The sequence below is a fragment of the Odocoileus virginianus genome, chromosome 12 (genome assembly GCF_023699985.2).
Source record: "Odocoileus virginianus isolate 20LAN1187 ecotype Illinois chromosome 12, Ovbor_1.2, whole genome shotgun sequence".
Taxonomy (NCBI): domain Eukaryota; kingdom Metazoa; phylum Chordata; class Mammalia; order Artiodactyla; family Cervidae; genus Odocoileus; species Odocoileus virginianus.
This window is the reverse complement of record NC_069685.1, coordinates 48,416,938-48,443,492: the sequence shown is the minus strand read 5'-3', so window position 1 is coordinate 48,443,492 and position 26,555 is coordinate 48,416,938. Positions and strand designations below refer to the sequence as shown.

The 26,555-nt window shown below is 42.9% G+C and overlaps 1 protein-coding gene and 1 pseudogene across 1 annotated transcript in view; both read left to right on the top strand.

The window, feature by feature from the left end:
* The window catches only part of DNAH10 (dynein axonemal heavy chain 10), a 153,602-nt gene that overhangs the window by 24,804 nt on the left and 102,243 nt on the right, over positions 1–26,555 (top strand). The window contains exons 9-24 of the mRNA XM_070475137.1: positions 336–526; positions 2,108–2,306; positions 4,393–4,587; positions 5,353–5,523; positions 8,039–8,215; positions 9,323–9,448; positions 11,137–11,309; positions 12,369–12,520; positions 15,194–15,358; positions 15,948–16,155; positions 16,302–16,458; positions 19,706–20,182; positions 20,350–20,508; positions 24,432–24,548; positions 24,631–24,733; positions 26,119–26,297. Of these exons, the coding sequence (XP_070331238.1) occupies positions 336–526; positions 2,108–2,306; positions 4,393–4,587; positions 5,353–5,523; positions 8,039–8,215; positions 9,323–9,448; positions 11,137–11,309; positions 12,369–12,520; positions 15,194–15,358; positions 15,948–16,155; positions 16,302–16,458; positions 19,706–20,182; positions 20,350–20,508; positions 24,432–24,548; positions 24,631–24,733; positions 26,119–26,297 (2,949 nt within the window). The remainder of the gene's footprint in view (positions 1–335; positions 527–2,107; positions 2,307–4,392; positions 4,588–5,352; positions 5,524–8,038; positions 8,216–9,322; positions 9,449–11,136; positions 11,310–12,368; positions 12,521–15,193; positions 15,359–15,947; positions 16,156–16,301; positions 16,459–19,705; positions 20,183–20,349; positions 20,509–24,431; positions 24,549–24,630; positions 24,734–26,118; positions 26,298–26,555) is intronic.
* Positions 21,008–21,641, top strand: LOC139037710 (chromobox protein homolog 3 pseudogene; annotated as a pseudogene).

Here is a 26,555-nt window from a genome sequence, read left to right as displayed (position 1 = left end):
TCCTACCATACTGTACAGGGAATAATATTCAATATCCTGTGATCAGCCATCACGGAAGAGAATATGAAAAAGAATGTAAAAATTTTTTTAAAACTTGAGAGACCTGCAACAGGAGCATATTTTTTTTTCCCCCAAAGTAATAAAATCCAGAAATACTTTTAATAATTGAGTTGGCCAGAAAGTTCATTTGAGTATTTCTGTACCATCTTAAAATATCTTTTAAATTTAAAAAAAAAGAAGAAACTTCCTGCACATTACTTGTTCTCTTACACCGTTCGCCCTGAGACTGAGCCAGCTTGCTTTGCTCTTTCATTTGGACCCACCTCTCCGTTTAGAACATAACACATGGATCTAGCTTTCACGTTGTCTTGGAAACAATCCCCTCCATGATGAGTGCCCTGAGGATGGTGTGGATCATCTCCCGCCACTACAACAAAGACGAGAGGATGATTCCGCTCATGGAGCGCATTGCCTGGGAGATTGCCGAGAGAGTCTGCAAAGTGGTGAATCTGCGGACTTTGTTCAAGTAAGACCCGGCGGTGCTATGTGTTACTTAAGCTCTTGTTTAAGAGCTTTGTGTGTGTGCTAAGTACTTCAGTTGTGTCCCATTCTTTGCGACCCCATGGGCTGTAGCCCGTCAGGCTCCTCTGTCTGTGGAATTCTCCAGGCGAGAATACTGGAGTGGGTTGCCATGCCCTCCTCCAGGGGATCTTTCCAACCCAGGGATCAAACCCCCATCTATTTATGTCTCCAGGAGTGGCAGGAGGGTTCTTTGCCACTAGCACCACCTGGGAAGCCCTAAACAGCTTTATCAAAACATAATTCATACACTGTACAAATCACCCTTTTAAAACATACAATTGAATGCTTTTAGTACAAAGTTGGTGAAAAAGTTTGTTCAGGTTTTTCCAGCAGATGCAATGACCTTTTTGGCCAGCCCAATAGATTCAGAATTGTGCATTCATAGTCGTCAGTGATTTTTGAAAGTTTCCTTTATCCCAGAAAGAAACCCTGGGCCCCTTAGCTGCCTGTCCCCCTCCCCACTCCCCTCCTAACCCTGGGCAACCACTGATCTACTTTCTGTGGATTTGCTTCTTCTGAACATTCATGCAAATGGAGTCAGACCACTTGTGGTCTTTTATGACTGGCTCCTCCCACTCAGCATCGTGTTTTCACGGTTCCTCCATCCCTTTTTTGGCCAAATAATGCTCCACTTGTGTGGATTAATCAGGACTCTTCCTTAATTAGGGGCTTCCCTGACAGTAAAGAATCTGCCTGCAGTGCAGGAGACCTGGGTTCAATCCCTGGGTTGGGAAGATCCCCTGGAGGAGGAAATGGCAATCCACTGCAGTATTCTTGCCTGGACAATCCCATGGACAGAGGAGCCTGGCGGATACAGTCCATGGAGTCACAAATTATCCTTGGAGAGACCGAGGCACGTGGTCTGAGGGAACCTCACACCTGGACCGTGGATCCCTTCAGGTGGAACAGACTCTGAGGATCAAATCTGGAAGGGGACACTGATCTTTTTTTTTTTTAAACTCTCTCTTTTATTTTGGCTGAGCTGCATGCAGGATCTTAGTTCCCTGACCAGGGATTGAACCTGTGCCCCCTGCAGAAGTGCAGAGTCCTAACCAGCAGACGGCCAGAGAATTCGCTCTCTCTCTCTTTTTTACTTTCTTTTTAAAAAATAATCTATATAAGTGAAATAGGTATCAAAATCTCAGTACCATCATTTTGCTCTAGTATTACAGCCCCGTCCCCCCTCCCCCCATGGATCCAAGGCCACCAGCTTCCCTTCAAGCTCAAACAGGTAAACCACAGCTTTGCCCATTGAGGGGCAGCTGCGGTGAAGGTCTACCTGGGCCGTGGCTTGGAATCCTGCCCACACCGCTGCAAATTGCTTTCCTGCAAATTTCTTGGCGGAACAGTCTCTTGCCTGGGAAGCTGTTTGCGATGAGGCTGTGTCATCAGAGAGGCTCAGCTCCTTGCTTAGGATTGTCCCCTTAGAACCTGCCCCTCCCCACCAGGGAGCAGCGTGGCTTCAACTCCCTGCCTCCCCGCAGCTCTGCCCTCCTGCCCATCACAGCATCTCTTTGCTTCCCAGAGAAAACCGAGCGAGCGCACAGCACAAGACCTTGGAGGCCAGGAATACCCTCAACATGTGGAAAAAGGCCTATTTCGACACCCGGGCCAAGATCGAGTCTTCGGGGAGAGAAGCTCGGTGGGAGTTTGATCGGAAACGGCTGTTCGAGAGAACGGATTACATGGCCACCATCTGCCAGGACCTCTATGACATCCTGCAGGTAGGGAGGCTGGGTCTTCAATGCACGTGAAGGCGGTCATATCTGGGATTTGCTCCATGGAAGGCAATTTGGCTTTTTGATGGTGGATCTCTCCGTGTCAGTTGGGAGCAGGGAGGCCGGGAAGGTCTAGCCAGGAGAGATGCCTGCAGAGCAAACAGAATGTTCCAGAATGTCCCAAAGCACACCTGACCTTTGCAGCTTTCCCTTCAGTGACATCCCCCTTCTTCCCTCCCCCTCCTCTTCTTCTTTTTTTTTTTCCCTTAGTGCTCAGTTTGTGGGATCTTATTTTCCAAACCAGGGGTTAAACCCTGGCTCTCAGCAGTGAAATCACAGTCTTAACCTCTGGACTGCCAGGGACTTTCCTTGATTTTCTTGTTTTAAACATCTGTTTTAGAAAATTGAAATGTAGTTGATGTACATTATATAGGTTACAGTTGTACAGTAGGATTCACAGTATTAAAGGTTATACTCCATTTATGATTATTATGAAATATTGGAAGCCAGCTCTGCTTCAAAGGGAGAAGGTGGCCTCTCTGAGATGTCACTGTCCTTGTTTACTCATCGCAGCTGCAACACGTAACGGGTACTGACTCTGAGTCTCCCTGAACTCCTGCGCACCGTGGCTCCGCTGGGAGTCTCAGCTCACGGGCCTCACATGCTGCCTCTCGAAGGGGTTTTGTGGACAGCCCACAGCCAGCTTTTGCCTATCTCCTCCGCTCACATGCGTGCATGATTGCCTCCCGCCTCCCTGACTTGATTTACAAAACACAAGCTCAGAGATAAAGTGATCGAGAATTTCAGAATCTTAATAGCAGAGACTTCAATCCAGCCCAGAGCCCTTTGGAGCCTGGGGCCCTGTGTGCCTGCCTGAGTCCCACACCTAAGAAGCCTGACCTGTATGTACATCATCTCTGCCTCATGGAGCTCACAGTCTAGTGGAAGAGAAAGAAGGTGGACATGCTAATCACACGGAGGGCCTTCTCTGGTGGTCCAGTGGTTAAGACTTCGTGTTCCGATGCAAGGGGTGTGGGTTCCATCCCTGGGCGGGGAACTAAGATCCCACATGGTTCTCGTCCGAAAGAAACTAAAAACGTAAAACAGAAGCAGTAATGTAACAAATTCAATAAAGACTTTAAAAATGGTCTACCTCAAAAAATTCTCATGAGAGAAAAAAATCACTCAGATCCATAGCTACAGCTGAGATGAGTGCTAAGAAAGGGGAATAGAGGGGGCTCTGGAAGTGTGTGTAGGGGCCTGAAAGTGAAAGTGTTAGTCACACAGTTGTGTCCAACTCTTTTTGACCCCATGGACTGTAGCCCTCCAGGCTCCTCTGTCCGCGGGATTCTCCAGGCAAGAATACTGGAGTGGGTCGCTGTGCCCTTCTCCAGGGGATTTTCCCAACCCAGGGATTGAACCCAGGTCTCTCGCTTTGCAGGCAGATTCTTTACTGTTTGAGTTACCCATGTAGGGGTCTACCCTGTTCTTAAAGGTCAGAAAAGATGAAGGCATATTTAATGATGAGTAGTAGGTACCTGGGCCTTCCCACGTGGCAGTAGTGATATAAAACCTGCCTGTCCATGCAGGAGACATAAGTGATGTGGATTTGATCCCTGGATAGGGAAGATCCCCTGGAGAAGGGAATGGCAACCCACTCCAGTATTCTTGCCTGGAGAATCCCGCGGACAGAGGAGCCTGGTGGGCTACAGTCCACGGGATCACAAAGAGTCGGACACGACTGAAGTGACTTAACACACATGCACACACAGTAGGCACCTAGACATTTTACACTGTGTGTGCAAAAGCCCTGAGACAGAAAGGAACATGGATCTGAAAGAGGCCTGGGGGGACTATGAGGCAGCAGGGGACGAGCAGGATGGGAAGAGACAGAAAGAGGGGGTAGGGTCCTGAGCCTGCAAAGTTTGAAAACTCTGTCAGGGCATCTGGGACTGGTCCTTTGTGCAGTGGGTAACCCAGGGGCTTAGATTGAGAGGAAGTTACCTCTGTGACACAATCCATTTATTAATAACATCAGAAGCATCATGAGAAAACCAAATGGTCACTTCCCTCATTTTGTTTGATTGGACAGGTCGTGGAGGAATTCTACAACATATTTGGTCCAGAGCTGAAAGCAGTGACTGGGGACCCCAAGCGCATCGATGATGTCCTGTGCAGGGTGGATGGCCTGGTCACCCCCATGGAAAACCTGACCTTTGACCCTTTTAGCATCAAGTGCTCCCAGTACTGGAAATACGTGATGGATGACTTCAAGATCGAAGTCCTGGCAAGTAACACATCCTTTGATTTGACCTTGGAAGTGGATACTGTGATTCTGTTGGGTTATTTAGTTATGTTTAGGGTTCCCCCCCACCAAATCATAAAAAGGGATCCCTGCGTTTTTAGTGAAAAATGAAAACAGTGCAGAAGAGCATAAGGTAAAAATGAACATTTCTCAATGTCCTCTGTCCGCACTCCTACTCCCCAGGCAGAATGAGTTTACCTGAACTATCTCTGCTGTTGTGTCCTCTCCCATTTCTTTGTCTATATGAGTTAGTATTTTATTTTATTTTTTTTTATGAGTTAGTATTTTAAAAATTTCCTTTTCCATCATTTTGACTAGTGGAAGGGAGAGAGCAGAAAACTGATGCAGCAGCTGGTCTGCTATTTTTATTTGGACCCTAGCTTCCGCTAAAGGAAGTCCTGGTGGCTCAGATAGTAAAGAATCCTGCAATGCAGGAGGCCCAGGTTCAATCCCTGGGTCGGGAAGATCCTCAGGAGAAGGGAATGGCACCCACTCCAGTATTCTTGTCTGAAGAATTCCATGAACAGAGGAGCCTGGTTGGTTACAGTCCCTGGGGTTGCAAAGAGTTGTACCTACCTGTACTATAGCTAACACAGTATAGCTTCCACTGAAGTACAATGGAAATCCTTCTCAAGGTACCGATTTGGTTCGTTTTGCTTCTTTCTTGACATTTTGCTTTTTGTGGGATAATTACAGGGTCCTGAGGGTTTTTTTTCTTGGCTTTGTTTGTTTGTTTGTTTTTGGCAGGTTATTGAAAAAGAAGCAAAAAATTTTATTGACGAATCTTTTAAGACACTTCGATCAGCTGAAGCAGCATTTGATATGCTTTTAAAATTTAAACATATTCGTTCACGGGAGGCCATTAATCGACAAATGATGATGAAATTTAATGATATCCTTGCGCAGTATTGTAAAGAGGTAACTGAAAAAAAATCTGTGGCTGTCATAGCAGTGAAAATACACGTGGCAAAATGTAAGCAATTGGACCACACTGTTGTCTTTCTCATCTAAATTCAGAGAAACTGTGGAATTTTCCCAAAATAGCATGTTGTATAATCAAAACAGGTAACCAAAAGGAAGTGGGTTTGTTTGTTTGGTGGAGAAATTCAGTAAGAACTTATGAAGTACAATATTATATGCCATCAATCTTATATGCCATTACATTGTGATGGGCCATGAGTGAATTAGTCATAGTAGTAATCATAGTAACAAGAGTCAAGTAGTGTGAAGGTCATGTGTGTGTTCATATACACATTCCTGTTGTAAGGATACTCATTATACATCGGACTCACCTAGATAATTCAGGATCATCTCTTTATTTTAAGGTCAGCTAATTGGCAGCCTTAAATCCATATGCTACCTAATTCCTCCTTATCATATAATGTATTCATAAATTCTGGAGATCAGGACCATTATTGGGGCAGATCCTATTTTGCCTCTGACACCTAATTATTCCCATGAGAGTGTGACATGCTTATTTTATTTTTTAATTTATTATTTTTATTGGAGTATAATTGCTTTACAATGTTCTGTTAGCTTCTGCTGTACAACAATGTGAGTCACCTATAGGTACACATATTAATATAGCCCTTCCCTCTTGATCCTTCCCACCCTTCTCCCATCCCACCCCTCTCGGTCATCGCAGAGCCCCAGACTGAGCCACCTACACTATACAGCAGCTTCCCACTAGCTCTCTGTTTCATACATGGTAGGGGTCAGTGCTACTCCCCTAATTCATCCCACCCTCCGCTCTCCTTGCTGTGCTCACATGACCTCTACATCTGCGCCTCTATTCCTGCCCTGCAAACAGATTCATTCTGTGCCCTTTTTCTAGATTCCATATATATGCATTAATATACGGTATTTGTTTTTCTCTTCCTAACTTACTTCATGCATGAGAGACTCTAGGTCCATCCACATGACTACAAATGACACAATTTCATTCCTTTTCATGGCTGAGTAATATTCCACTGTATATATGTACCACAACTTCATTATGCATTCATCCGTTGATGGATATTTAGGTTGCTTCCATGTCCTGGCTGTTGTAAACAACACTGCAATGAATGTTGGGGTACATGTGTCTTTTTGAATTATGGTTGCAAAATTTATTTTAAAGTGTAAGCCCAGGCCACATAGCAAAGAGTTGGACTGAGTGACTTTACTTTCGCTTTTCACTTTCATGCATTGGAGAAGGAAATGGCAACCCATTCCAATGTTCTTGCCTGGAGAATCCCAGGGACGGCGGAGCCTGGTGGGCTGCCGTCTATGGGGTCGCACAGAATCGGACATGACTGAAGCAACTTAGCAGCAGCAGCAGGCCATATGATTCAGCAGTTCCATTTTGTGCATATACACATATAATGGAAAGCAGAGTCTCGAAGAGATATTTGAACATTGATGTTCATAGCAGCACTATCCACAACTACCAAAAGCTGGAAATAACTCAAGGGTCCATTGATAGATGAGTGGGTAAACAAAGTGTGTTATATCTGTACAATGGAAGATTATTCAGCTTTAAAAAGGAAGGAAATTCTGCCATATGCCATTAATACAACATGAATGAACCTTAAGGGCTTTGTGTTAATTAAAATAAGCCAGTCATAAAAAGACAAATACTCTATGAGTCTCTTTACATGAGGTGCTTGGAGTAGTCAAAGTCATAAAGACAAAGTAGAAAGGTGGTTCCTAGGAGCTGGGGGAGAGACAAGTGGGGAGTTACTGTGTTTCATGGGTACCCAGAGTTTCAACTTTTCAAAATGAAAGAAGTTCTGGAGATGGATGTTGATGATGGATGCACAACAGCATTTTGTTGTTGTTCAGTCGCTAAGTTGTATCAGCATGAATGTACTTAATTCCACTGAAATGCACCCTGAAAAATGGTTAAGATGGTGAATTTTGTCATGCATATTGTACCACATTTAGAAAAATATTACATGACAAACAGTTATAAAACCTCAGTAGCATGTACACACTTATACACACACGATGCAGGAGGCCTGGCCCCCTGTCATGTCTAGAGCAGATTTCAGAATTTCCATGGGGAATTCCCTGGCAATCTGGTGGTTAAGATTCTGTGCTTTCATTGCCGAGGGCCTGGGTTTGATTCCTGGCTGGGGAACTAATATCCCACGAGCCACATGGCAAGGCCAAAAAATGGTCCCCCAAATGATTGTACACAGTCTGTAAGTACAAGACAGTCTATAAGTACAAGGCAGTCTGGATCATCGCATATGTTAAACCAAACAAAAAATTCCTGCACAGTATAAGAAAAAGCAGTAGAGACTAAGTAGTAAAAGCACTATTCTGTACCTTTAAGTATTTCTTGACATCCCATGTTCATTTCTTTAAAGATACAAACTTCAAGTTCAATCTTGTCTTGGCTCGCATGCTGATACTGCTTGCTTATGGAATTTGTCTGATTGCTTTGCAGATTGACATAGTTAACAAAATCTTTGTTCAGAACCTCGACAACCCCCCGTTGTATAAGAACCATCCCCCGGTAGCAGGTGCAATCTACTGGGAACGGTCTCTGTTCTTCCGGATTAAGCACACCATCCTCAGATTTCAAGAAGTAGAGGAGATCCTGGATAGTGACGGAGGAAGAGAAGTACGTTATGTCTGCTGCAACGGTCCAGTTTTGAGTTTCACGTTTTAAAAATTATTCATTTATTCAGGCTGCTCTGAGTCTTGAGTGAGTGCTGCGTGTGGGCTTTCTCTAGTTGTGGCGAGCAGGGGCTACTCTCTAGTTGCGGTGCACAGATTTATTGCGGTGGTGCCTCTTGTTGCGGAACACGGGCTCCAGGGCATGCAGGCTTCAGTAGCTGTGGCGTGCAGGCTCAGCAGTTGTGGCTTAGTGGCCCCCAAGGTATGTGAGATCTTAGTTCCCTGTCCAAGGATCAAACCCATGTGCCCTGCATTGGACGGTGGATTCTTAACCACTGGACCGCCAGGGAAGTCCTGTATTTCATGGTTTAATTGTAGATGGGTAGCTTTGAGCGTGCCCAGGTGGTGCCTTCAATCCAGGCGACCCCTGAGCACGAGCTGGCTGTGCAGAGCTGCCTGCATGAGAAGCAGTTCAATTTCAAATCCATGCCTGCAACTTAGACAGTCTTTCCTGTGGTCCCTGGGGACCACATCTCCATATGTATGACATGATATGTCTATGACAGCTTCCAGGTGACAAGCACATGACTTCCCCCTGCTCTTGATCTCAGCCTCTCCAGAGGGTGACCACGCTCTCTTTGATAATACTGTCCCTCCTCTTCATGCATTTTTGTCTGTTATATCACAAGGGCTGGGAAACTTTTTCTTTAACCATTCAGAGAATAAGTATTTTAGGCATTCGTGGGTCAAATGGCCCCTGTTGCAACTATTTATCTCTGCCTTTCTAGAAAGAAAGTGGTAGATAACATGTGAATGAACAGGTGTATTCCAATAAAACTTCATTCATGGATGCTGAAATTTGAATTTCATATGGTCTTCACAAGTCATGAATCACTGTCATTCTTTTTGAGCTCCCAGCCATGGGCTGAGGTTTGTGAGTCCTACTAATCAGCCTAGATTTTAAGCCGTACTGTGGCAGGCAAACCATCCAAATTTGTGCAAATCTGCCTGCTTCCTCTTGCATAAAGTGTTAAGTGATTTTTTTTTTCAGGAGAGAGAAAAAATTGTTATTTTCAAGGACAAAGTGACATTTGCCTGACTTCTCTGATAGGTCAAACAAAAATATTTGGAAGTGGGTAGGATGATGAAAGACTATGAAGATAGAAAGTATGAGCAGTGGAGAGAGACGACAGAACTGATCCTGCCAACTCTCATGAAGAAGAGTCTGCTTACTAAGGTGCATCTTTTCAGATCTGAAACAGTGGTCTTACCTGGAGAATCCCATGGACAGAGAAGCCTGGTGGGCTACAGTCCATGGGGTCGCAAAGAGTTAGACGTGACTGAGCACTGACATGCACACACACACACGCGCACACACACACACCCCAGACTATGGTAGCCGTGTAAGATGATGGTAACTCCCATTTCCTTGAGGTCTGATGTGTTCACTCTCACGAAGTTGAGAGGTATTTCCAAAATCAAAGGCAAAGAAGGGCAGAGGTGGCAGGGGTTGATCAGGGAGAAGAAGAGAGGCAGGAAGGGAAAACATGGAGGTAGTGAAAAGTCATGGTCAGGGAACAGGTGGGGATCAGGCAACCCTTCTGACTCCTTGGCTTAATTCTGGGCTTCAGGGACCCAATTTGTAAAATGACCTGGATCAGATGACCATGAACATGCAAAGTATTAGTTGAACTGTGTATGAAACAGGTTCAAACTGCTGATGGTTGATTATTTTTAACTTACAGGAAATTGTCATTTTGATAGCAACCAGGATTCTTGGCCTTCCCCAATCAATAGAAACTGACTAGAGGCCAGATAAGCAATTCGAAGCAAGGCTTTATTGGGGGCCCCTGCTGCAGCAATGGAGAGTCAGAAGTAACCCGCTCCCTTGCTCGTTCACTCCCCTAGTATCGGGTGCTGAGCTTGTTCATTATATGAGGTGAGGGTAGGGGTGTGTCCAGGGGGTCTGGCCAGAGGGGTGGCTTAAGTAATTTTCCCATCCCTTTGGTGGTGTTGAGTTCAGGGAGCTTTTGCTCCGGACACCCTGTTTTTGCTATGGCTCTTCAGAAGTGGCAATAAGGATTTTTCAGTCTTTTTGTGTCTTTTGTCTAGAATTTTCTCCAACTGTGAGTGTATGCAGTTATTTTTTAGTCCCATGTAATTTCTTTGTATTTTGTTACTGGGGGAGAAATGTGTCCAGGTGCAAGCATTGCAGCAAAGGGCCCCAGGTCGCAGCCTGTCTCAGCTTCACATGCTTCATCCCCATCTTTAGCACGGGGCCCAGCATATAGCAAGTGCTCAAGTGGGGAAGAAAAGACCTCGGCCTGGCAGTTTCAGGTCTTTGGTCTCCTAAGTTCCAAAGTAGGTACTAAAATGAGCGAAGAGGCCAGGTAGAGCTAATCAGGAACTGGATGGCTTGTGTCCTATTCAAAAGCGACAGCCACTCCCCAGCTTCAGTCTGTTTTTGTCATTTATCATCAGCTTTTCCAATTTTTTGAGGGAAGCCAGAGTTTTGGATTTTTTCATGCAATTGCCCAATTTTCAAACATGAGTGCTAAATAAAATTATTTAAAAATTCTGTGCACCCAAGTATGTCTTCTAGCTTAGTTCTGGTCAGCTCCCCGCTCTGTCAGGGCAGCAAAACCCCTCCACTGATTTTTTTTTTTTTTTTTAGTTCTACCAGTTTATTGCTACCAACCCATCTCCCTCCACCCTCATGCACACATGCTCAGTCATGTAACCCCATGGACTTCAGCCCACCAGACTCCTCTGTCCATGGATTTTTCCAGGCAAGAATACTGGAGTGGGATGCCATTTCCTTTTCCTGACTTTTTTTCAAATTCACATTTATAACTTGGGTTGCGTTGATCTGATTGCTTTGTGGACAGCCCTTCCCACGCTTATGAAACATCATCTCCCCCACAGACTTCTGCCGCTGGTGATGACGCCATAAACCCTGACAGAGTGACTGCTTTCTCAATCAACTTTTCACCTGCTCTCAGGGAGATTATTAATGAAACAAAGTACTTGGAACAGCTGGGCTTCCCTGTCCCCGAATTAGCAAGGAACATTGCCCTCCAGGAGGACAAATTTCTTAGGTAAAAGGATTCTTCTTTTAAATCAATGTTCAACACTTCTTATCTTGGGACCCCTTTACACTCTTTTAAATTATTGAGAACCACCCCCCTGCCCATGCCAAGGTTTTCATTTTTGTGGATTTTATCACTATCAATGTTTGTCGCATTAGAAATGAGAGCTAAGAAATGTTTAAAATTTGTATTAATACATTTGTCTAAAATAGTAAAGATAAACTTATTTCATGTAAACTTAAATAACACTTTTATTCTTTTTTAATTAATTTTCATTGGAGTATAGTTGATTTTGGGGCTTCCCTGGTGGCTCAGATTTTAAAGAATCTGCCTGCAATGCAGGAGACCTGGGTTTGATCCCTGGGTTGGGAAGACCCCCTGGAGAAGGGAATGGCAAACCCACTCCAGTATTCTTGCTGGAGAATTCCATGAACAGGGGAGCCTGGTGGGCTACAGTCCATGGGGTCGCCAAGAGTCAGACTTGACTGAGTAACTGTCAGTATCACGGTAGTTGATTTATAATGTGGTGTTAATTTCTGCTGTAGGGCCGAGTGAATCAGTTATACATGATTATACTATCAGTTACACATACATGCTTCCCAGGTGGTGCTAGTGGTAAAGAACCCACCTACCAATGAAGGTAGACGTAAGAGACATGGGTTTGATCCCTGGGTTGGGAAGATCCGCTGGAGGAGGGCTTGGCAACCCACTCCAGTATTCTTGCCTGGAGAATCCCATGGACAGAGGAGCCTGGCGGGCTACAGTCCATGCGGTCACAAAGGGTTGGACATGACAGAAGCAACTTAGCATGCACACATACATACATACTCTCTTTTTGATATTATTTTCCTGTATAGGTCATTATAGGGTATTGAGTAGAGTTCCCTATAAATAACATTTTGAAATTAAAAAGTAACCAATATCTTCCACAAAGGAAAGTTATTGGGAAGAGTGACATTCTTTTAAATTTGTAGTGTGGTCTTTGGTCTTTTGTAACGTATTGTAAGGTTATTAAGCTTTTTGTGAAATCCATTTTTCTAGTGTCAGTGACTTTCCTGTAATTTCCAGGTACACGGATGGGATACAACGTATGCTGGATCATTATCACATGCTCACAGGAACGTTAAATGAGGCAGAGTCTCTTCTTCTTGATGACCATTCCCAGGAATTATTAAGAGTGTTTAGATCTGGATACAAGAGGTTGAACTGGAACTCACTAGGTAATAAATTTGTCTATCTATTGCCTTTTAGACTATGGGATGCAATCATTCTTTTAGATTGTCTTAGTCAAATTAACAACTTTTATATGTATGTGAAAGTGAAAGTCGTCAGTCATGTCTGATTCTTCGTGACCCCATGGACTGTACAGTCCATGGAATCCTCCAGGTTGGAATACTGCAGTGGATAGCCTTTCCCTTCTCCAGGGAATCTTCCCAACCCAGGGATTGAACCCTGGTCTACCACATTGCAGGCGGATTCTTTACCAGCTGAGCCACAAGGGAAGCTCGCATATGCATAGATATGGTTAACAAACCATGCTTTTAAAAATTTTTATTACTTTTATTTGATTATGTTGGGTCTTAACTGCAGCACGCAGGAACTCCATTGCCTCATATGGGACCTTTTGTCGTGGCGCATGGACTCTCCGGTTGCGGCTTATGGGCTCAGTAGTTGTGGCTGGTGCCCTGGTTTCTCTAGTTGTGACGTGTGGGCTAAGTTGCTCCACAGTATGTGGGGATCTTAGTTCCTTGACCAGGGATCGAACCCATGTCCCCTGCATTGCAAGGCAGATTCTTAACCACTGGCTCACCAGGGAAGTCCGTAACAAATATGTTTTGAGCATGACATGCAGGGTTTTGTGTATGCGTAGTCGCTCAGTCGGAGAAGGCAATGGCATCCCACCCCAGTACTCTTGCCTGGAAAATCCCGTGGATGGAGAAGCCTGGTAGGCTGCAGTCCATGGGGTTGTTGGTAGTCGGACAGGACTGAGCGACTTCACTTTCGCTTTTCACTTTCACGCATTGGAGAAGGAAATGGCAACCCACTCCAGTGTTCTTGCCTGGAGACTCCCAGGGACGGGGGAGCCTGGTGGGCTGCCGTCCATGGGGTCGCAGCAATCCCTTAGTCGTGTCCGGCTCTTGGCGACCCCGAGGACTGTAGCCCACCAGGCTCCTCTGTCCATGCTGCTCTCCAGGCAAGAATACTGGAGTGGATTGCCCTTTCCTTCTCCGGGGTTTTGTGTTGTGATTGCTTTTATTTGTTCTTTTTTTGCAGTTTTAAAATTACAGATTCTGTTTCATTAATAGTTATAGGACGGTTCAAGTGATTAATATCCTATTGGGGGAGTCGTGTAGTTTGTCCTTTTCAGATAAGTGGTCCATATCATCCAACTTGTCAGATTCAATGTGAGTTTTTCTTATTGTACCCTTATTATCTTTACAATACCTGTCTTTAGTGATCCCTCCTATTTAATTCTGGATATTGTTAATTTGTGTCTTCTCTTTCTTTTCAGTCCTGCTAGAGATTAGTTTTATGGAAGCCCTTTGTTTCATTGATTTTATCTGTTGTTTTCCTGTGTTCAATTTTATTAATTTCTGCTCATCTGTATTATTTCCTTCTGCTTGATTTGGAATTTATTTCACTCTTCTTTTTAAAGGTTCTTGAGGTGGGAACTTTAATTGATTTGATATTTTTCCTCTTTTCTAATGTATGCATTTGGTACTATTTCCCTTTTAGCACTGCTTTAGTTATGCCCCACAGATTTTGATAGTTGTATTTTAATTTTTATTCAATTCAATGTATTTTTAAAACTTCCTAAAAAAAAAAAACCAACTTCCTTTATGTCTTCCTCCTTGACCCATGGATTATTTAGAAGTGTATTCTTTAGTTTCTAAGTGTTTGGAGATTTCCCTGTTATCTTCCTATCACTGATTTGTAATTTGAGTCCATTGTGGTTGGAGAACATACTGAGTATAATTTCAGTTCTTTTAAATCTGTTGAGGTTTGTTTTATGGCTCAGGGGATAGTCTATTTTAGTTGGCTGTCTCTCCCCCTTTCAGAGTCTTATGCTTGTTTTATGGATAATGTTCATGGTCTTATCTGTATTTAGCAGGAAGAATAAGGAAAAGTACATTCTTCTTTACTTTTAAAAAAATAAACAAGGCATTTTTTCTTTTCTTTTTTTTTTCTTGTTTTCACTTTCTCCCCCTTCCTCCTACTTCTCTTCTATTGCTCCAAATCTTCTTTTTCTTTGTCATTTTGTTTTCTCCTCTTTATCCCTTTCCCTTTGTACAGAGAATATGTGTGTTTGGACTATGGACTCTAGAGCAAAACCCCTGGGTTAAATATCTAGTTTCCACCCACGTGACTCAACCTCTCAGGGGCTCTGCTTTCTCATCTGTAAAATGGGCATAATTTTTGTACCCTATTCATAGGTTGTTGTAAACATCACAGGCTTAGGCTGTTGCCTGATTAATCATAAATTCTTAATTCAGGTTTACTATGCATGTTCTTGCTGTTTACTTTTCTAAGCAACAGGTCAGAGGAGACTGTCAGCAAAGTGGCATGGGGTGGAGGATTTAGGTTGCCATGGCAATGAGAGGACAAGAGGGTTGGACTTCTTCTTTATCCTCATGGTGCTTCAGATACAATTATGCTAAAATGTGAACAGAAGAAATGTATTGTTTGGTTGATTCTGAGCACCAGCTCTTTGTTCCAGTCCCCAGGGACCCAGTGGATTTTTGTCACTTCAAAGACCTGAGGGGATGGAAGGAGCAGGGTCCTTCCTGTGAAGGGATGTGGTATTAACATTACCGTTGTTGGTGGGGGGGATGTGGAAAGGAAGTGTTGAAAGCCAAGTATCTTTCTTTTGTTCTTTCTCTTTCTCTCCAAAGGTATTGCTGACTACATAACTCGGTGCAAACAGGCCATTGGGAAATTTGAGTCCCTTGTCCACCAGATTCATAAGAATGCAGAAGACATTTCTTCCAGACTTACTTTAATAGAGTCCATAAATCTCTTTAAATATCCAGCACCTAAAAGTGAGGACGAACTCCCAGGTAGATCTGGCTTCTTTTTTCTCTTGATTATGGGAGGAAAAGTCTCTTGGTCATGATTGTGCACACACACACACACATTTTATTCCACAAATGGAATAAAACCATGCCTCACGATCTCAGGCAGTTATTTGAAAAGATAATGGATAATGCTTACTCTTTGTCATGTTTTATGTATTGCTTAGTTTTACAGATTCCTGAGTCTGTGAAGATTAATGGTTCTTTTGTCAATAACTCTGTAACAGTAAGGTGAACTGTGTTTTTATGGACTCACATTAACTTATTCAAACGATGTTTTAAACGTTCTTGGACTTAGTCAACAAGGAATTCAGGACTAGTTAACAAGCAGTTGGAGGCAAGCAAGATTGCCCAAAGACATAGCATGCGCAATCCGCATTCAATCCCATGTTGTCGTGTATTTTTTGCTTTGGATGTGTCTTGCTTTGGATGGTGTTGACTTGTTTTCTGCTTTTGGTCAAGATTAGAGGCTACTTTCGTATGTGCGAGACATACAGCTTATGTTTGCATTGCTTTTTGAGTAATGTCCTTTTCCATGTCCATGAAGAGCTTTAACAGATGTCTTCTGCCGCAGGCGTCAAGGAGTTCTTTGAGCACATTGAACGAGAAAGGGCCAAAGATGTGGACCACATGGTCAGGTGGTATCTTGCCATTGGGCCTCTGCTGACCAAAGTCGAGGGGCTGGTCATCCATACCAACACAGGCAGGGCCCCCAGGCTGGCCTCCTACTACGAATACTGGGAAAATAGAATCTACGAGGTCCTGACAAAGCTCATCCTGAAGTGAGTTAATCTTCGTATTACATGTTGTAAAGACAGTGTGTGTGTGGGGGGGAGGAATTCCTTGGCAGTCCAGTGGTTAGGACTCTGTGCTGTCGGATCTATTTCACTCTGTTGAGTCCTGAGTCTGTTTTATTAACCCCTCCTAGGAATCTGCAGTCTTTTAATTCTTTAGTCCTTGGAAACGTCCCTTTGTTCCAAACGGAAACCATCTTGACGGCGCCAGAGATCATCCTGCATCCCAATGCAAATGAGATTGACAAGATGTGTGTCCACTGTGCCCGAAACTGTGTCGAGATGACCAAGGTGAGGGCGGAAGTGTGTGTTATTTCCTGGGTGGTCCCTGGTTGCAGAGAGTTAGGCCCACCAGCTGTGGACAGCATGTGACCCAGAGTTACTGAACTTAGGTTTGACTGCTCGATTCTCAAGATCTAAAGAGGCCAGGTTGGTGAAAAGCAAAGTTTGTTTTATTTTGGATGCTGGTAATGGGAATGAGGAGTGAGTGGTGGAGGGTGGACGCCTGTCCAAAGGCCTAACCCCCCCTCCCCACTGACAACCAGTGGGCAAGAGCTTTTATGGACAGAGGGAGGGGGCTACATGCAGAAACAGCACAGTCAGCTCTGACAGTCATTTTGAAATTGTCATCGGTGGTCTGGCTAGTGTCATCTTGATTGTTTTAAGTATAGTTAATCTTCAGTTCCATGGTCAGTTTGCTCCCATTTCCTTGAGGCCAGTCCTCAGAATTGTGGCAGCTCGTGTCACAGCTACAGTCTGGTCATCATGCGGTTAACTTCTTCCACCTGGTGGGGGTTTCAGTATTTCTAAGACAGCTCACAGAATTGTTCAGTCACACAGTCGTGTCCAACTCTTTGTGACCCCATGGACTGCAGCTCGCCAGGCTTCCCTGTCCTTCACTATCTTCAGGAGTTTGCTCGGACTCATGTCTGTTGAGTTGATGATGCCATCCAACCATCTCATTCTCTGTCACCCCCTTCTCCTTCTGCCTTCAATCTTTCCCAGCATCGGAGGCTTTCCCAATGAGTCGGCTGTTTCCATCAGGTGGCCAAACTATTGGCACTTCAGCTTCAGCATCCAGTGAGTACTCAGGGTTGATTTCCTTTAGGATTGACTAGTTTGATCTCCTTGCAGTCTGAGGGACTCTCAAGAGTCTTCTCCAGCACCACAGTTCAAAAGCATCAGTTCTTTGATGCTCAGCCTTCTTTATGGTCCAACTCTCACATCTGTACAAGGCTACTGGAAAAACCAGTTTTTACCAATTGGACCTTTTTTGGCAAAGTGATGTCTTTGCTTTTTAATACTCTGTCTAGGTTTGCATCTTTTAATTTCATGGCTGCAGTGATTTTGGAGCCCAAGAAAAGAAAATTTGTCACTGCTTCTACTTTTTCCCCATCTGTTTGCCATGAAGTGATGGGACCGGATGCCATGATATTAGTCTGAATGTTGAGTTTCAAGCCAGCTTTGTCCCTCTCCTCTTTCACCTTCATCAAGAGGCTCTTTAGTTCTCTTTACTTTCTATCATTAGAGAGGTATTGTCTGCATAACTGAGGTTGTTGATATTTCTCCCAAGAATCTTGATTCCAGCTTGTGATTCACCCAGTCCAACATTTCACATGATGTACTCTGCATATACATTAAATAAGCAGGGGGACGGTATATAGCCTTGACATACTCCTTTCCCAATTTTGAACCAATATGGTTCTAATTGTTGCTTCTTGACCCACATACTGGTTTCTTAGAAGACAAGTAAGGTGATCTGGTACTCTCATCTCTTTAAGAATTTTCCAGTTTGTTGTGATCTGCAGAGTCAAAGGCTTTAGTGGTCAATGAAGCAGAGGTAGGTGTTTTTCTGAAATTCCCTTGCTTTCTTTATGATCCAACAAATGTTGGCAATTTGGTCTCTGGTTCCTCTGCCTTTTCTAAACCCACCTTGTACATCTGGAACTTCTCGGTTCACTTACTACTGAAGCCTAGCTTGAAGGATTTTGAGCATAACCTTACTAGCATGTGAAATGAGCGCAGTTGTACAGTTCAGTCAGTTCAGTTCAGTTGCTCAGTCGTGTTTGACTCTTTGCGACCCCATGGACTGCGGCACGCCAGGCTTCCCTGTCCATAACCAACCCCCCGAGCTTGCTAAAACTCATGTCCACCGAGTGAGTGATGCCATCCAACCATCTCATCCTCTATTGTCCCCTTCTCCCCCTGCCTTCAATCTTTCCCAGCATCAGGTCTTTCCCAATGAGTCAGTTCTTCACATCAGGTGGCCAAAGTATTGGAGTTTAAGCTTTAGCTTCAGTCCTTCCAATGAATATTCAGGACTGATTTCCTTTAGGATTGACTGGTTGGATCTCCTTGCAGTCCAAGGGACTCTCAAGAGTCTTCTCCAACACCACAGTTCAAAAGCATCAATTCTTTGGTGCTCAGCTTTCTTCATGGTCCAACTCTCACATCCATACATGACTACTGGAAAAACCACAGCTTTGACTAGACAGACCTTTGTTGGCAAAGTGATGTCTCTGCTTTTTAATATGCTGTCTAAGTTGGTCATAACTTTTCTTCCAAGGAGCAAGTGTCTTTTCTTGCTTCATGGCTGCAGTCACCATTTGCAGTGATTTTGGAGCCCCCCAAAATAAAATCTCTCACTGTATCCATTGTTTCCCCATCTATTTGCCATGAAGTAGTGGAACTGGATGCCATGATCTTAGTTTTCTGAATGTTGAATTTTAAGCCTGCTTTTTCACTCTCTTTCACTTTCATCAAGAGGCTCTTTAGTTCTCCTTAGCTTTCTGCCATAAGGGTGGTGTCATCTGCGTATCTGGGGTTATTGATATTCCTCTGGGCAATCTTGATTCCAGCTTGTACTTCACCCAGCCCGACATTTTGGATGATGTATTCTGCATATAAGTTAAATAAGCAGGGTGACAATATACAGCCTTGATGTACTCCTTTCCCAATTTGGAACCAGTCTGTTGTTCCATGTCCAGTTAACTGTTGCTTCTTTCGACACTTTCTCACCTGGGAGGCTCATCTTCCGGTGTCATATCATTTTAACTGTTCATACTGTCCATGGTTCCTTACTAGCAAGACTGAATGTGATATGTACTGTTTGGTGTGCTGTGCTGAGTCACTCAGTCGTGTCTAACTCTTTTCAACCCCATGGATTGTAGCCCACCAGGCTCCTTTGTCCATGGTGATTCTCCAGGCAAGAATACTTGAGTGGGTTGCCATGCCCTCCTCCAGGGGATCTTCCCAACCCAGGGATCAAACGCAGGTCTCCCACATTGTGGGATTCTTTACCAGCTGAGCCACGAGGGAAGCCCATGAATACTGGAGTGGGTAGCCTATCCCTTCTCCAGGGGATCTTCCCTACCTGGGAATCAAACTGGAGTCTCCTGAATTGTAGTCAGAGTCTTTACCAGCTGAGCTACCAGAGAAGGCTATGACATGTACAAAGGGAGCAAAATAGATACTAAAGGACTGTCTTTCCCCCCCCACCCCGCCCTGATTCTTATTTCCCTGATTCTTATTTTGTCAGCATTTTGTTCGCTGGATGAAAGGCAGCTGCATAGAATGCCCCCCACAGAAGGGAGAGGAGGAAGAACTTGTTACCATCAGCTTTTACAATGATATCTCTCAGAACCCTCAGATAATTGAGCAGGCTGTTATGATCCCCCAAAACGTCCACAGGATTCTGGTTAATCTTATGAAGTACCTGCAGAAATGGAAGCGCTACCGACCTCTCTGGAAACTGGACAAAGCCATTGTGATGGAGAAATTTGCTGCTAAGAAGCCTCCCTGTGTTTCGTATGATGAGAAGTTGCATTTCTATGCCAGGATCGCCTCTGAAGTGATGCACCACGTCTTGATCAAGGATGAGCATTGCATCCGCCTGCAGCTCGGACCCCTGGCTAACACCGTGCAGGAAAACGCCAAGTCCTGGGTGGTTTCGCTCGGGAGACTCCTCAATGACTCAGCCAGAGAGGAACTCAATAACCTGCACGAGGAGATAGAGGTAGTGGATCCCAGGTCTTCTCTGAAAATCCAGTGCACTGTCTATTGTGGGACAGAGCCCCAGGGTTTCTCTAAAACTGCTTTCATTTCGAGGAAGTCAGGGCTTCATTTGTCACTGTATTTTTCCCCCTATGCTTATTTAGTGTCCCTTTGAACTGTCTTTTATAGTCCTTGAACAAAAACCTGAAGAAGAGCCCCAGCACCCTTGAGGATCTCAAGTTTGTGCTTGCAACCATTGCAGAAATCCGAAGTAAATCTTTAGTCATGGAACTCAGATACCGGGACGTGCAGGAGAGGTACCGCACCATGGCGATGTATGGGCTCTTTGTAAGTGAACCCTTTTCTTTATTTCTTTCCCTTTTTCTTTATTCACTTTTCTCTTTATTTGTTTATTTTTTGGCTCCGCTGGGTCTTCACTGCTGCAAGGGCTTTTCCTAGCGGTGGCGAGCAGGGGCTACTTTCTAGTTGCGGTGCTTGAGATTCTCATTGAAGTGGCTTCTCTTGTTGCAGAGCGCAGGTTCTAGGGCTTGCAGGCTTCAATAGCCGTGGCATGTGGGCTCAGCAGCTGCGGCTCCCAGGCTCACTAGTTGTGGTGCGTGGGCTTAGTTGCCCCGTGGCATGTGGGATCTTCCCAGACCAGGGATCGAACTGTTGTCTCTGGCTTTGGCAGGTGGATTCTTTACCACCGAGTCACCAAGGAAGCCCCGAAGCCCCTTTCTTTTTTCTTGATGCTAATTTTCTTTAATAAATAAAGGGCTGTTGCAAAAATGAAAAAAGTGGAGGAGAGAGATAAGATAAGAGAAACTGGCAGGAGTTTGAGGTGTGCAGGGCTGGAGATGCCGCAGATCTGGGACCAGGAGCAGCTCAGAGGTGGTGAATAATAGCTCTTCAAGTCTGCAATAAAAAATGGCCTCCAATAAAACTACATTGCAAAAAATGGGAAAGAAACAAAATGGAAAGAGTAAAAAAGTTGAAGAGGCAGAACCTGAAGAATTTGTAGTAGAAAAAGTACTAGACTGCTGTGTAGTGAACGGGAAGGTGGAGTATTTTTTGAAGTGGAAGGGATTTACAGATGCAGACAATACTTGGGAACCTGAAGAAAATTTAGATTGTCCAGAGTTAATTGAAGCATTTCTTAATTCTCAAAAAGCTGGTAAAGAAAAAGATGGAGCAAAAAGAAAATCTTTGTCTGACAGTGAATCTGATGATAGCAAATCAAAGAAGAAAAGAGATTCTGCTGATAAACCGAGAGGTTTTGCCAGAGGTCTTGATCCAGAACGAATAATTGGTGCCACAGACAGCAGTGGAGAATTAATGTTCCTCATGAAATGGAAAGATTCCGATGAGGCGGACTTGGTACTGGCAAAAGAGGCAAATATGAAGTGTCCTCAAATTGTAATTGCTTTTTATGAAGAGAGACTAACTTGGCATTCTTGTCCAAAAGATGAGGCTCAATAATTGTTTGCATTTCCTTTTATATATATATATATATATATATATATAAATAAAATGTGGATCTTGGTTTTTTGATTTATTAGTGTGAAGAAATAACTACATTCTAATGAAAATCATTGAAATGTTTGTTTTCAAGTAATACTGGGGAAGTTACATCGGGTTTTTTGCTTTTTTTTTCCATCTGTAGCACTGGTTACTTTGAACAAATAAAAGCTTTCTGTAGTTGCTTCCTTCAGTAGGAAAGAATTTGATACCATGGTATATTATTTCCTCAGCATTAGAGAACAGTTTTTCTAAATGTTTGAGGAAATCTCCATAGTCATTACTCAATCAGAATTTAGCATTTAATTCATATATGCCTGAGGACCATTCTAAGTTTTTTGTATGTGTATACATAAAAGACATATGTAAATGGTTGGGAGTTAATTTTTTGTTGTGGTTTTTGTTTTGGTAAATATATTTAAACAACAGCCTTTCATAACGATGGATAAGCCCATGTTCTGAAATTACATCATTTTGAGCAATATAAGAAATAACTTCAACTTAGATTGAAAATTTAAGTCTTAACCTTTCAAATTAAATAATTTTTTAATTAATTAGACAAATTAAGCGGTTTAACTTGGGTAATTTTTTAAAGCATCCCTATCAGAATCCTCATCCATATCTGCATGTAAATGCAGTTTTATATGCAGAAACCCTGGAAGGAAAATTTTTATCACCATCAACAACCTTCCCAACCAAATGAAAAAAGTAGAAAAATTCTGGTATGTTTTGATATAGCAAAGCAAAACTTAGTTAAACGGACACTTGATGGTTCTTTTTAGTGAACCATTGTTTTACAAGAAACTGAAGTCTTTGTGCTATATTTAGGAAAGGTTGTGATACATGGGATGTCTCAGATTTGTTCATGGAAACCTAATCAGAAAGTTTTAAAATATTGGCAATTTACGATCTATAGGAATAAATGAGTGAACAAACTTTTTTTCATCTATGCTTGACCTGCATGTTTTTTCAGACTTGACTCCAATCCATTCCTTGCATGAAGGCTCAATTTTCTCAGTATTTTGGGTTACTAGTTCAGCAGAAGCCAAGAAAAACAATAACTTTGTAGTAATCAGAATGTTATTCAACTGTATATTGTTTACTTTATTGTAAATACTGGTGAACAGTGGTCAATAAATAGTTTTATATTCCTTTAAAAAAAAAGAGAGAGAGAAACTCGTAGAAGATGATAGTTCAGTTGTCTTTACGTTTGTTAAACACGGGTTTCAAAGACCTTCAGAAAGCCCATGGATGAGTTTGAGGGATGAGGGTTTCAATCTCCTTGAAATTATATGTGAAATTTTGCATGCCACACATCACATGATACACAAAAAGAGTCCACTGGAAAAACAAAGCAGAAGGGAGAAACAAATAGCTGTTATAAGCCAGCATTTGCATACAATCTGTATTTCAACATTTACATCACTTGAGTGCTTTCATCACCCAACTGCACCTTGGCCTTGCCTGCAAGCTAGAGATTCTCTCATCAGAAAATGCACAGTGGGGACTTCCCTGGTGGTCCAGTGGTTAAGAATTTGCCTTTCAATGCAGGGGACACAGATTTGATCACTGGTCAGGGAACTAAGATCCCACATGCCCTGGGGCAACTAAGCCCATGCCCCATAACTACTGAGGCTGGACACAGCAAGGAAGATCCCCCATGCCTCAACCAAGACCCAGTACAGCCAAAAATAAACAAATGAGTTAAAAAAAAAAGAAAATGCACAGTAGTGGTGATCACTTTGTAATGTATAGAAATAATGAATCCCTATGGTGTGCACCTGAAACTAACATAATATTGTAGGTCAATTATACGTCAATAAAAAATAATAAAAACATGGTGGGAGGGGGGACCGGGATGGGGAATACATGTAAATCCATGACTAATTCATTTCAATGTATGACAAAAACCACTGCAATGTTGTAAAGTAATTAGCCTCCAACTAATAAAAATAAATGGAAAAAAAAATAATAAAAACAAAAAGAGGAAATTTTCCTTAAAAACTATGTTTATCCTAAGATACAGTTTATAGAAAAAGGGTAGGTTAAATCCTTGATTTTTGACCTGTATTTACATGTTTTCAGAATAATAATTTGGTTCCCTAGCACCCTCCAAAGGAAAGAGAAAATTTCAGAGTGTGCAAAATTTATATTTTTATAATTAAAGTCAAAATTTTCAATTATGTCTTTTGTTCTCTTTATTAAGTAAAATCATTTAACATTCTATATCTTAGAGCTCCATTATTATCTGCTTATATTTTCTGTGTGTCTCTTGATTTCCTCCAAGTCATTCATATCCTTATCATCCTATTATTTCTGATTGAGTTCTGGACATCTTTTATGAAAAGTTGTAAAGAGAATCAGAAGCCTCACATGATGCTATGTTTCATCAGAGGAGATTTATTTTTGCTTCTGACAGCACAGCTGGGTGTGTTAATGGGTCAAGATAACCTTATTCAAATCAAATGAAGTTGATTTGAAGCTCAGTTTTACATTATGAATGACTTATCTCTCTAGGTTATCTCTCTCTCTACCTACCTATGCTATCTATCTCTTTTAAAAATTACATTCTTCTGATTTTTATTTGGATTATAAATATCTAATTGGTATAATTCAACCAACATCTGTTCAAATGACCTATTCTACTGTTACCCAGATGCAGAAATCCCAGGACAGCAGCTTTGACCAGAAATTTCAGCTCTCCAAGCCTGGTTGTCACTTATTATCTGTTCTTTTTTTTTTTTTTTTTAAAGCCTTCTGATGCAGAGAAAGAACTGGTTGACAAGATTGAGAGCATGTGGTCAAACCTTTTCAATGATTCATTGAATGTGGAGCATGCTCTGGGAGGAATAAAGAGAATGTTCACAGAGGTACCTTTAAATGCTTCAACTTCTGAATAAAGATGTTGAAAAATACCCATGGGCTCAAGTAACGCAACCCTGCTTTTCTCAGATTACTCGAGGTGAAATACTAAACTACAGACAGCAGATAGAGGATTTTGCAAAACGGTTTTATCGTGAAGGCCCTGGTTCTGTAGGTGAAGATCTCGATAGAGGTAAGGATATCTACATTAGTCTTACTGAGGCATTTGAAGACATTCTGCTTAAAAATTTTATGGGAAGATTGGATGGAGTGGTGGTTTGTAAGCTTGCCTGTACACTGGGTTCCTCTGGGGATCTCTAAAGATCGCTGCTCCGTGGGGACCAGGTTCACATAGTCTGATTCCACTGATCTCAAGGGTGGTTTAGACATCAAGGTTTAAAAAATTTTTTTAATTTATATATTATTATTTTTTAAATTTTTATCTGCACGTGAGTTTTCCCTAGCGAGTGAGGTCTACTCTTGATTGTGGTGCTTGGGCTTCTCATTGTGGTGGCTTCTCATTGTGGTAGCTTCTCTTGTTGAGGCGCACAGGTTCTAGGTGCTGAAGCACCAGCTTCAGTAGTTGCAGTAGCTCAGTAGTTGTAGCCTATGGGCTTAGCTGCTCTGGAGCATGGGGGATCTTCCTGGACCAGGGATCGAACCTGTGTCCCCTCCATTAGCAGGTGGATTTTCAACCACTGGACCACCAGGGAGCCCCTGGACATCAAAGTTTTTAAAAGCTCCCATGGGGATTCTAATCTGCAGCCCAAGTTGAGACCACTTAGAGCAAGAATGCTTAGGAGACAGAAGTTTCTAACTGGAGAAGCTTGGAGCCCTCTGGTTTTAGTTAGAATGATGGAGAGATAAAGTCTGGTCATTCTATATTTGTCTTCCCAATTAGCTTTTATGGCTAACGTGATAGTTTTGCATATTGTTCATGATTTCTTATTCAATTTTGTATATCTTAAGATTGTATGTATTCCAACACTTGCCTGCCTGCTTGTGAGTTTTATACAAGCATCCTATGCTAATAAATCACTTCATATCTATCAAAAAAAAGTATGTATTCACAATGAACTTATTTACAAAACAGAGTCACAGACTTCGAAAACAAACTTATGGTTACCAAAAGGGAAAGGCGGTCAGGGGAGGGAGCAATTAGGAGTCTGGGGTTGTAGTCACTACTATACATACAATGAATAATCAACAAGGACCTACTGTGTAGCACAGGGGCCTCTCCACTATATTCTGTAATAACTTATTAGGGAAAAGAATCTGAAAAAGAATAGATATATGTGTAAATGAATCATTCTGCTACGCACTGAGGGTTACACAACATTGTAAATCAGCTATGTTGTTGTTAGTCACTAAGTCGTGTCCGACTCTCCTGCGACCCCATGGACTGTAACCCACCAGGCTCCTCTGTCCTTGGGATTCTCCAGGCAAGAATGCTGGCGTAAGTTGCCATTTTCTTCTCCAGGGCATCTTCCTAACTCAGGGACTGAACTCGAGTCTCCTGCATTAGCAGGTGAATTCTTCACTGCTGAGTATGAATTTATTTATTTACTTATTTATTAGGAATAGAACTTTTAGCCACTTTCGATAGAGAGCTGGTGATACATGAGAAGAACCGTCAGGAGCTGGCTAATGCTGAGAAGCTTTTTGATCTTCCAATCACGATGTACCCAGAGCTGCTCAAAGTGCAGAAGGAAATGAGCGGTCTGAAGGCGATTTACGAGCTCTATGAAGGACTGAAGGTAAGCGTCCTCCCACAGCTTTGGTCTCCATGGAGGGAATGCGGCTCAGCGGACTTTGAGGTCATAGTCATCAAGAGCCTGGGGCAGATTTCAGAGAAACTCGCACTTTAGATCTTGGGAGGTGATCGGAGCCAGGGGTGACTGCTAATGGGTACGAGGTTTCCATCCTGGGTGTGGAGAGAGTTCTGGAACCTGATGGGCGTGTGATGGCTGCCTAACGCTATGTATGTCCTGCTTTCCACTGTACATATTCCTGGC